Source organism: Poecilia formosa, unplaced genomic scaffold (assembly GCF_000485575.1).
Source record: "Poecilia formosa unplaced genomic scaffold, Poecilia_formosa-5.1.2 Scaffold25, whole genome shotgun sequence".
Lineage (NCBI taxonomy): Eukaryota > Metazoa > Chordata > Actinopteri > Cyprinodontiformes > Poeciliidae > Poecilia > Poecilia formosa.
In genome coordinates, this window is record NW_006799964.1 from 3,213,580 (window position 1) to 3,225,805 (window position 12,226).

General features: G+C 38.7%; 1 protein-coding gene across 5 annotated transcripts in view; it reads left to right on the forward strand.

The window, feature by feature from the left end:
* The window catches only part of dock8 (dedicator of cytokinesis 8), a 65,651-nt gene that overhangs the window by 51,644 nt on the left and 1,781 nt on the right, over positions 1-12,226 (forward strand). For all 5 annotated transcript variants that reach the window (XM_016669528.1, XM_016669529.1, XM_007548168.2 and 2 more), the window contains 11 exons: positions 676-834; positions 924-1,024; positions 2,238-2,430; positions 2,945-3,088; positions 4,290-4,421; positions 4,654-4,788; positions 5,147-5,236; positions 5,691-5,927; positions 6,234-6,377; positions 7,545-7,651; positions 11,887-12,057. In XM_016669528.1, coding sequence (XP_016525014.1) covers positions 676-834; positions 924-1,024; positions 2,238-2,430; positions 2,945-3,088; positions 4,290-4,421; positions 4,654-4,788; positions 5,147-5,236; positions 5,691-5,927; positions 6,234-6,377; positions 7,545-7,651; positions 11,887-12,057 — 1,613 coding nt within the window. The remainder of the gene's footprint in view (positions 1-675; positions 835-923; positions 1,025-2,237; positions 2,431-2,944; positions 3,089-4,289; positions 4,422-4,653; positions 4,789-5,146; positions 5,237-5,690; positions 5,928-6,233; positions 6,378-7,544; positions 7,652-11,886; positions 12,058-12,226) is intronic.

Consider the following 12,226-nt stretch of genomic DNA (forward strand, 5'->3'; position numbering starts at 1 on the left):
CATGTATTTACAATTAAGTTAATTGTAAGCAGATATAGATTTGAAATTATTTCCATTCAACCAAGAAGTTTATTTAATGTAGAAGATTAAACAGACGCCTCTCAAAAAATAATAGAACAGTCTAACTGGATTTTTGAACAAAATCATAAATAAATTACATGATATTTTACCCTCTTCAGTAATCAAAGGAATAATTCTATATTGTCATCACACCAATGAAACCCTCGTTAATTCTTTACCAGTTTTCGACATGCTGTCACTGGTATTTTGACAATTCATCTTTGGCGATGAGCTCCAGTTTCCTGAGGTTGAAAGGCCCCCTTGCCATCATTTCAGAGTTTTGCTGCCATTGATTAGGATGTTTTGAAATGACAGCTTAGTGGTGATTAAAGTTGATGTTTTTCTTGTTTCCTCTTTAGTTTGGATCTATTGGTGATCCATTTCTTTGAATCCGATTCAGTAAATTTATTTCTAATAAATCGGCTGTTTTCAGATTTGGTTGGATCTTCGCTTTTATTCATTCATTTATTATTGCTCATTATTTACATAGTGCAGACTTTTATTCTTCACATGAAAGTGAAGTTAAAAAGCACCTAATTCTATCAATATTCTTTGTGAATCCGTGGATAATCCACATTGTATGGTTAATTGTTGTGTGTTTTGCGTTCTTCTCAGAACTTTTCAAGGGTGAAGATGCAGGTCACCATGTCACTGGCCTCACTGGTGGGCAAATCATCAGACTTCCAGGAGGAATATCTAAGGCGCTCCCTCCGCACCATCCTGGCTTATGCAGAGGAGGATGCCGAGATGCAGAACACCCAGCTGCCCTCACAGGTGAAGGCTTAAACACAGAGTCAGAAACCACGAGCAATCCTGATTAAATGTTCTAAAAAGCATGATCTTACTCACATCTGGATGTTCAGGTGGATGAGCTATTAAGAAACCTCAACAGCATCTTGTCAGACACTGTGAAGATGAGGGAGTTTCAGGAGGATCCAGAAATGCTTATGGATCTTATGTATAGGTAAGAATGAAAAAGAGCCTGATGTAGAAAGAGGTGCCTCCTTCTTTCAGTCTGCCTCTCTACATCATCTTTTTTTTTAAACTTTGCTTATCATTCTCTTTGTTCTTCCAAATCCCTCAATGCTGGTTCTTATTTCTCTGTGGTCTGCGTTGTTTAGCCCCTATTTGCTGTCTTCACTATGGTAACCATGTGGTAGCAGTTTAGTCCTCTGATCTGGTTTTGTGTATATGCAAAACTAAACAGCGTGCGTATAAATGCGAGAGTGCTTGTGTGCATTTGAGAAGGAGCAAGTGGGGGATGCATCGAAACAAAGAGAGCATACATGTGCTACTGTTGATTCTGGCACCCTACCTCGTTGTGACTCAGTGATGTATCGTGTCTTATTTGTCATGCAACTCTCTGTTCAGGCTTTGCTGGTCACCTGGTGAGTGGCCTGCAGGAGGACCTTCACCTACTAATTTTTTTACATGCACCTAAACATGCATCTCTGTGCACTTAAAGTAGATGATTGACAAACATTTGAGATGCAGAATACATTTTTACTTGTAGTGCAGTGATTCACTTGTTTTTTTTATTTTTATATATATATATATATATATATATATAAATAATAAATGAGTCATTTCAGATTCAGAAAATATTTTATTTTTCTTGATACCACTTCACTATAGTAGCTGAATTTTATGTTATAGCTCCCACGCTGGTCCACATTTTGCTCCAGTATTATCAGTAAGCCTAACATTTACTCATATTTTCTACATTTTATTTGGAAGACATTTGATTTATTTCTGTTTTTTTCTTTACTGTATGTGTAGTGGAGCTGTGTCATACTCTTTATGTTTTCATATGAGGATTTGAGCTGTGAGATATTTAAGATGTTCATTATTTTCAACTAAACAGCTGTGAACATCATTTTGGTCCATCTCCTAAAATCACAATAAAACCCTTGAAGTTTGGGATTTTAATCTGATGAATTGGGGGGGGGGAAGCTTAAGCGGTTCAAATATTTTGCAATGTACTGTAAATGTGCTTAGTACTGCATATACAAAATGTTCCCACTCAGTGCTCTTGTTTGTGCTGCAAAAGTTTTTTTTTTTTTTTTCTCAGTTGAGTTGCTCTCAAGGCAGATTTTAATCTTAATTAGACTTGTAAGCGATTAAATAAAGGGTAAAAAGGAGGGAAAACTTATGCTCTTTTTCTCTTTACCCTCCAGGATAGCAAAGGGCTACCAGACGTCTCCTGACCTCCGTTTGACCTGGCTGCAGAACATGGCAGAGAAGCACAACAACAGGAAGTGTTATACCGAGTCAGCCATGTGCCTGGTCCATGCTGCTGCTCTGGTGGCTGAGTACCTCAGCATGTTGGAGGATCACAAATACCTTCCTGTTGGAAGTGTCACCTTTCAGGTATAACAAATAACATTAACCCAACAATGAGACATCCTGATCAAGACTTTATTGACACCTGCCCACGTCATTTTGGTTAGACATTTGCCAAGTTGGTCAAATTAATGCCTTGAAGCGCTTAAGGGGGAAAAAGGGAAGTTGTACGCTTCTACCATCAAGGCAAGGTCCACTGAAATGTTTTTGTCTTAAAAAATGAGGGAGGACAAAAAAACCCAAAGTATCCTCATTTTGCAGCCAGCTGACCTAAAGCGAAAACAAATGGAAAATAAACGGCTACAATGGTTCCAAAAATGATGGCTCCATTAATGAGGCGTTTCTCATACAAGACCTCTGTAGCACCCTAATAGCACAGGACACTGAATTCTACATCAGTCAGCAGTTCATTGATTGGATGATAATCCAGATGGTTCCCTCTCGCCGCAGCAGGACACATCCTTTTAAGCCACTTGATTGATTATTTGATTAAGTGGGCTAACTAATTGATTCGGCGACTGATTTTTGTTTTTCGTCACAGAACATTTCCCCCAATGTGCTTGAGGAGTCAGCTGTGTCCGATGACATCCTGTCCCCGGACGAGGATGGCGTGTGCTCGGGACGGTACTTCACGGAGAGCGGCTTGGTGGGATTGCTCGAACAGGCTGCTGAGCTTTTCAGCAATGTAAGACATTAAAGATATAGCAATGCGAAATATGTACCGCCATCTGATATCATTGTAAGGATTACTGTAATTCTTCACAATTTTGAAAATATCTGGTTACATGTGTTCTAAGTGAAATGCAAATATTGATGCTGTTAATTTTATTTGGCAGCTCTTACAATTAATTATATTTTATTAACATATCATAATCTCAGCCTTTAATCTGAGAAAAAAATTGTGAGGACATTGCGAGGATATTTCAAAACATCTTTTAAAATATAAAAAAATAAGTGCATGCTATTTTTTTTTAGGGTAATTGTAGTTAATGGGAACTTTTCATGAATAATTCACCACTTCCTGTTATTTTTTTCTATTTGCCAATCTGATAGATGAGGAACCTTTATTATTCGGCCTCTATTTGCACTGAGATCGGACCAGTGATTGAACTGCATCACATAGTAGTGTTATGGGGTTTAGAGTTACCAAGTCTCCATAACAACCATCATAAACCAACTAATAAATAAACAAATAAACATTACAATGTGACGAAACAACCGTTTCACAACTGTTTCATTAAACAGTTGTGTGTGAGGGAAACTTGGAGTTTGTTGAACTCTGTTGTGACTTGAACTGGAACCATGTGCATTGATAAGAACAAGTCTTTTGGAATGTAGTTCCCCAATAAACATGCAACCAAAGAACCGCCATTGTGGGGTCAAGAGGAAAGCATTTAGATCGTGGAAGGAAAGGATGATCTGAAAGGGTCTTAAGATTGAGCTTTTCAGCACCAAACACTCAGGGGATCAGATGCAGCCTTGTTTCTATTCAAAAGGGATACTTTAAATCAAAATCTAGTATGCCATAACAGTACACTGAAAAAGGGTCTTCATTGGGTCCTTCAAGAGGATAATTATCCAAGACTTGTAGTCAAATCAACACAAAAATGCAAGTTCAAACTCCTATGGCCTTGTCAGTCCCTAGACCCATATCCTATTGAAAACCTAGAGAGATTATGCCAAGAAGAATTCCTCATTGGAAGAGGAATCATTGAAAGAATGATTCCTCTTTCTGTATGATCCAGTCTTGTTAAATGTTCTAAATAAAAGCCTGAGTGACATCCTGTTGTACAGGAGGGGTGCCAACAACTGAGCCACGTGTGACCTATAAGCTCTTCATAGATATATGGTTAATCTTCATGCTATATATATATTTTTTTCATTAGGGTGGTCTCTATGAGGCAGTGAATGAAGTGTACAAGATCATCATACCAATCTTGGAGGCTCGAAGAGATTTTAGAAAACTGGCTTCCACACATGACAAGCTTCACAGAGCTTTTGATAACATCATCCAGAAGGTAAAGACTATAATGAAACTTCTAATTTATTCATCTAGGTGATGTTAAACATACAATAGAAAACCTTTTTTTTATGAGGCTGGGAGCCATTTTATAAAAAAAAAAGCTTCTCCTAATTATGGCTCTCAAAAGGAATCCTCATGTAAAAATAGAATTTGACATAATAAAGAAAACATGGCACACGTGCCATAGCGAGTAAGCTGATTTAAACTCTTCTTGTTTTCCCCGTCAGGGCCACAAGAGGATGTTTGGCACCTATTTCCGTGTGGGTTTTTATGGAGCCAAGTTTGGAGACCTGGATGAACGGGAATTTATTTACAAAGAGCCTGGAATCACGCATCTGCCCGAGATATCACACAGGCTAGAGGTACAAGGGACTGAACTGTATGTGTGTTTTGACTGAAATGAAATGGGAAGATGGTGCCCAGCTGGACTGGTAGAATCCCACAACAGCAGAGGGACTTTGAGTGAACAGCATGAGAGAGTGCAATAACTAGCAATTATCCATCTGTTTTTCGTGAGCCTTTTAGGAGCATGGAAAAATCATTTACATGCTTGTGAGGGGAATTAAGTCCATATAATGTCAGCATCAAGCATTCATCTCACCAGGGAATTGGCTATGCTGTGCTTTAGAATATCCTTCAAACATCAACATGGATTAGCCCAAGATATTCAGTATTTTACAAAGATTTTATTAAGTTAACAAAAACTTTCTCTCTTCTCAGAACTTCTATAGCCAGTGTTTTGGAGATGAGACATTGGTGATGATTAAGGACTCTACACCTGTGGACAGAAAACTGCTCAACCCCAGCAAGGTAGGTCTCTGTACTACTGTAATACACAGTTTTCCACTGATGTCTGTCAAACATCAGTGAGTCAGTATGAAGTTTAATGGCTGAAACTGACCAACAGATAATAGACACTAAGCGGTGGCACCGTCAAACACTTTTCTGCTTTGTCTTTGTTGTTTTGCTTCTTTCCTTTCCAAAATAAACCAAATTTATTTGCATTTAACTGACAACCCTGTCCTCACTCAATATATTTTTGCAAAGTAAATACAAAGTCCTTGGTGCGTGTGGACTGGGTATCCGGTAAAGTATTCCTTACCCATATGCAGTCCACACAATCTTACTCAATTTAAACTATTCCATCAAGAGTGCATCTTCAGTTTTCAACGAATGTGAGGGGAAAACATCAAAGCAAAGCAAAAACCTGAACTGCACAATGCGCTAAATCTCACTTCTCAAATAAACCACCACTTCTGTCTAGGCGTATATTCAGATCACATACGTGGAACCCTTCTTTGATGACTATGAGATGAAAGACCGTCTAACGAACTTTGAGAAGAACTTCAACCTGAGGCGGTTTATGTACACCACGCCCTTCACCAAGAGTGGACGACCTCGGGGTGAGCTCAACGAGCAGTACAAGAGGAAGACCATCCTCACCACCATGCACGCTTTCCCCTATGTCAAGACACGCATCAATGTCATCCAGAAAGAGGAGGTCAGTTCCATTAATAGTTTCTAACCACTTTCAGCACAAAATGCTACACGTATTTGTCCTGGTCTTTGTGGAATAATGGAAATGCGATTATTACAGCCCTTAATCATAAAAATGTTAAAACGTTAAATCAAAAGCTTTTTTGAAACCATGACTGGTTTCAAAAAAGCCCGTCATGGCTTTTTCACACAGTCATGATCAGCATGAATGTGTGAAACTTTATTGCGGCTTCATACCAGAGACCAAGCCATGCATGTTTGGCATTAACACCATTACATCGCAATAATTTTACGTCTTTATTCCTTCTAGTTTGACCTTACTCCTATAGAGGTGGCCATAGAGGACATGCAGAAGAAAACTAGGGAGCTTGCAGTTGCCACACATCGGGAGCAACCCGATGCTAAGATGCTACAGATGCTGCTACAAGGCTCTGTGGGAGCCACTGTTAACCAGGTAAGCAGGGTTTCAGATTCACTTTTGATGTGCTAGCTGGTATTAGACAAATCTGCAGTGCGTTTCAAAATAAAATTATTTTAAACAGCTGTTGGCATCTTAAATCAGGTTTACCATGATGGACATTATTAGTGCGGCTGACGATGATGACTCTAAACACCAGTCTCTGTTTGTAAGAACTCCTAAGATGACTCCTGCTCTGTTTTGTCATACAATGAACATATAGCAAACTAGATCACCTTTATTTCTGTTATTACATTTACAATTTTCATCTTAGTCCAAGTCTTCACGTGAGACAAAAGACAGCGATCACACATCAAAGCTTTCATCCTATCTATAACCTTAATCCTTCCTTTGCTTCCTCTTGATTCAGTTAAAACGTCAATCCATGGACCCTTTCTCCTTTCATGTCTCTGCTGCGTGGCGTGTTGAACCGGAGGGCTCTTTGATCTGATAGCTTCCAGGTTCTGCCAGCATGGCGAATGTTGGAGTAATGACAAAGCAAGCTTCAGCGTCTCCGTTTCCTTTCTCCCCTTACGCTTTATCTTCCAGCGCCTTAATCTGACAGTTTCTCTCGCTCTGACTTGATGGTTGTATACATAACGCTAATGCTCAGCAGCTTGGTAAACATATAACTCCTGACTGTAATCAGTGCAGGAGGCTGGATTTCTGCGTGTGCGTGGACCTGTAGCTCAGACCCAGGACTGAGGCCCAGGCCCAATGCATTTATGATGCTAATCAGAGCTGTTTAACTGTGCCTGTCGTGATGCGAGCTTAGTGTGAGCGTTCTGTGGTTTTATGATGAATATAAGTTAGGATAACAAGATTTCATGCTGGGGAAATGGCAGCCAAATGGTGGCGGTACGCAGGCTTGGCGGGGACTTTAGCCATTCAGTACGCTAATCATGTCTCCTTCTCTGATCTGATCTCTTCCTCATGCTTTGGTTTAGTGCCTTGTTTCCTAGTTGCATTAGACAATAAGTTCATTTCCCCCCATTTCTAAACGAGAACCATTCTCATCCCTTCTTTTGTTCATATGCTCCCAAGCACTTCCTCTCATTCCTTCCTCTGCCATGTTTTCCTTTCTCTTTCTTCCTCCCTCTCTAACTTTGTCCCTTTGTGTTTTGTTCCTTCCCTCCACTCTCACCCTCTCCGCCCATGCTGCAGGGCCCGCTGGAGGTGGCCCAGGTCTTCCTGAATGAGATCCCGGCAGACCCCAAGCTCTTCCGTCACCACAATAAACTGCGCCTGTGTTTCAAAGAGTTTATAATGAGGTAAGACAGGAGCAAATGACCACCACCTTATGATGCACACCACAGCAGATTCATGCAAAATTGAAAAAGGCAGCATAAACATACTGTACTTAACCACCACCAGTGTGCGACTGACTGAATGTAGTGTGACGTGCTTTGGGCTCCTCTGGACTTGGTACAGGGCTACGCAAGCACAGGTCATTTACCTCATGTAGATGCTTTTTAAGTGAGTGATAGAAGTTCATGAGCCCTTTTTTATTTCACCAGTCGGTCTGTTTAGTGTTTTTGGTTAATGGCAACAGCTGACAAGAATAAAAAAAAGAAAATAATCAAACTTAAAAGAAAGTCTCTTTGTAGAAATGTCAGTATCCCAGGGACTGTTTTCCCAGGTCCCTCTTGAAAATGAGATCTGGATGTCAACGGGGTTTACCTGGTTAAATAAAGGAAATAAAAAAATATATATATATTTTTTGGTGACGACTTGAAGAAAGTAAAAATCCTCCCTAGACATTGTGTGGTCTTATTGCTTAAATTATGTTAATGCAGAAGGCTAAGGGTTTTTCTAAATTAAATCAAGTTTTGGTTAAAGAATATAAATTGACAATTAAGTTTTCATCCTGACTTTCAAAATGCAAGTTTAAATTTGGGTCAAAGTGCCAGTCATCTATAATAAAAAGAAAGGCCTTTACTGTAGCAGTAAAATCTCACACTAATACATTTGAAGCATCATGTCTTTATTAGAGGACAACAGTAAAATAATTCATTGTTTTTAACCAAATTACCAGTGGAATAATGGTTTCTATCATTACTTGTAATGCTTGGTGCCGTTCCCTTTTACCAAATAACATTTGGTTAAAAGGTTGGAACATTCAGAGGGAGAGATCTGTGGCCATTCCTCTTTACGGAGTTTTGCAGGGTTTATCCAGAGTCCACTCTTTTTGTTATTTCTACTTTTTTTATTATGTTGAAAAACATGTTTTCAGTTTTCATGCAGCACTCACCACGTTTTATTAAAATGTCCTGCTTTTTCAAATAGTCTGTAATACCATAAACTCTGTAACACTTACTGGAACCTTTGAAAGTGAAACGGACTCCTCACATCACAGATCTTCTGTCATACAATGATACTTTTTGCCTCCCTTGCTATGTGATGGCAGAACAAAATGTTTCTCATCCAGCCTTGTTTGTCACAGTTTTGTTTTGCACTTTTGTTTATTTTTATAGTTGCTCCCTGACTTATGAAGGTAGACACTATAGCTGTTCAATATATTGCAAATATATCATCATGGCAACTTCAGTTTGCACAATATTCATATTGCAAAGGATTGTTTAGAGTGCAATATTTGTTGGCTGGTATATTCATCCAACAATATCCTCTTCACATATTGTCTTCATGCTAATGTACTAAATACATTTTCACAGGAACAGATGATCACACTGGACACAAATGATATTTCCCAAAATGCTGAAGGTCAGAGAGTGATGGAAGTATAGAATAGAATGAGGGGAAGGAAGAAAAAACACATCTTGTGATTATCGTCATTGCAGTATTCACCAATATTGTCACAATCGCAAGATTTTCAAAAATTACATATCTTTAGTAGACACACATATATATGCCTTTTGAAATGCCAAGATCTCTAAAATTTTGAATAGTGACTATAAACAGTGGCTGAACTCCTCCCCTGGTGAACGTTTCTGAAAGTCAAGGCTGAATTCTTTAAAAATGTTCAGTGTGAGATTATGCTGCTGAAGTAAAAAAAAAAAATAATAATATATTGTAAGAGTTTTTACACATCTTTGCCAGAGGTTTCAATGTCTCTGAAGGGTTCTGGTTTTGTTCAGACTATTTCAAATTGAGTTAAAATGTAGAGTTTTCCTATATTTTGTATATCCTAAATGCAATCTTAACCTTCCTGCTGGTGTCAGAGCGACACCGTGGATGTTTGTGCACGGGTGTCTTCATGTTTGTGTTTCTGGCCACTCATCTCCTGTGCATGTGATTTCTTTCCTAAAGATGGTTTACATTTTTCCAACCAACATGTTGCATCCAGCTGCCTTGATTGCTACAAGCAGGTTGGCAAATATTTACACTAATTTCAGAAAGGTTTATTTTTCTATTTTAGATCCAAATCCAAACAAGACAGCATATGATTAGTATCCTAATCTTCAACAACAAAAAGCTGCTCTTAGTTTTGTTGTATTACTTTTACTTCCCAATAGATTTAATGTTTTGCACCTTAAACAAAATGTCCATCCATCGCACAGTGAACGGTACTATATCGGATTAACTGTGTGTGAAATTATGAGTTATAAAACCACCTTTAGATATAAAAATACTTATAAATTATAAGTTGTATTTAAATTACAAGTGTATGCAAATAGAAAAAACAAACATTTAAATGAAACTGGTAGCAAAAAGATGATCACATGCCCACTATGATCCAGAAAGTAGCATTTCTCCCTTAGCTAATAAGCAAAGGCAACATGTTTTTTTTGTTTCCCATTAAAAAGTCAAAAGCTGCTTCACTTCTTCTCCTCGGTGCCTCTTAAAAGCACAAACTTGTTCTAACCTGCTCTTGTAAAATACATAATTGTAGAGATTAGGACTTAAACAACCGGGTTTTTAGAGGGGGGTTGATTGATTAATGAGTATGGGCCTGCCTATCTCGAGCTTTGTGTTGCTGTGACTGGTTTGTAAACTGCCTTTGGCATTAAGCTATTAAGCTGGAGGATGATGTTTGACGCATAATGCAATAAAATGACTTTTCTTTCAGACTTAATGCTATTGACTTAAAAAATATAATTGCCTTCACTATGATTAGTAAATCAAGCCCTGCTGTGTGCAATTTGATCTCGGTATGAGTAGCGCTTTTATTTTTTGAAGGGTTCGAATTCTTCTGGGTACGCAACATTTGTGAACAAATAAAGCATCATAAAGAATCCCAGAGTCCCAGTCTGGGAGAGCATTAATCAGAGAAGCAGCCAAGAGGCCGAATATGCAGCAGCTCAGGAGCAAAACCTTGTAGGAAGCTTCAAAAGACTTCAGACTGGGGCAACAGATCACCTTACAGCAGGGCAAGAACCCTCCACATACACACCGAGTCAAATAGTTGTCTTCAAAATATATGCAAATACTAAAACTGCCCAGTCAAAGTCCAGATCCTCGTAAGATTTGTAGCATGACTTGAAAACACACACTGTGTATTCAGTCTGACTGGGCTGAAGCCGTTTTGCTAAGACGAACGGGTACAAATTTAACTGAAAACGAGTTGATGGAGTATAAATACTTTTCAAATGCACTTTTCCTCAATCTTGATTTTGATTGTGTGCTTGCAGTGCTGGAGATTTTTTTTTATTTATTTTTTTATAATGTCGCCTAGGAAAACACAAGGATGATGTCTGAACTTGTGCAAGCAGATTTTACTGTAAAAGACCATCCTTATCTTTTGATTTACTTGGCAGAGTGATGCCAAATATCTAAAATGTTCATCAGATGGAACGTTGTTTAGTCAGTCAGTCAGTCAAACACCAGCAGATGTTTTGTGACTCTACCATCATTACCGCTTTTACTGAACATTCTTACGCAACCCTAGAGTTTCCATATTACCTTCATTAAAAGCTAAGAGATAAACACAGACATGTGTTTGCAATCAGCGCCTTCTTTCTTATTTCCTACGTCGGGCTCTGTATGTTGGCCGTTAAGACATGTCGTGATAGAGCACTGTGGAGAGAAACCACACACTCCCTCTCTGCTCCAGATCCTTTTAGTGCTTTCCTTCATAACAAGGCTTTGTCCTTTTTCTAGCACATGAGGGAGGCCAGAATGTTTTATTTGTTGGTTAGTTGTTTTTCCTCTGCTCTGTTTAACTTTGCTCTGGGTCATGCGCGGTCTGTTTCACATTTCAGCAGGAGTACTTGGAAGGAATCCAATCAACATATGGAAATTCCCAAGAGTCTAATAAACTGGAAACCCATTTAGAGATCTGGTGTGGAAAGGACTCAGATTTATGTCAAGTAGTTACAGGACATTGTTAGCATGGAACACTGCAGTTATTCTTGAAGGTTTGAGTGGGAGAGAGGGGATTATGAATAGATCGGCTGCTCAGGATTACTTCTGGAGCTCCTTTTAGCTTTAAAGTTATTTTATATTAAAAAAAATGCAGTAGTGAATGAACTTGTTTTTCATTTCATGCTGTGGAACCAAATTTTGCTTGTGACAGCTGTCTCACATTGTTTTGCTCTTTATCTTGTAGGTGTGGTGAGGCTGTTGAGAAGAACAAGTACTTAATCACATCAGACCAGAAGGAGTACCAGCAGGAGCTGAAGAAGAACTACAACCGCCTGAGAGAAAACCTGAGGCCCATGTTGGAGAGAAAGATTCCCGAGCTTTACAAACCCATCGTCAGGCCTCGGCTGGAGAACAGGTGAGCCAAGCAAGCGTTTTTTTAATTTATTTATTTATTTTTTTTAATTTTTATTTGTAACAAAGGAATAAAGACAGACATTTTATTTCAAGAGTTTAATGTATTTTCACCAATAATGCCAACTTGTTGAGATTCTGCGTCAATACCAAATTACTTTCAAGCACAGCTT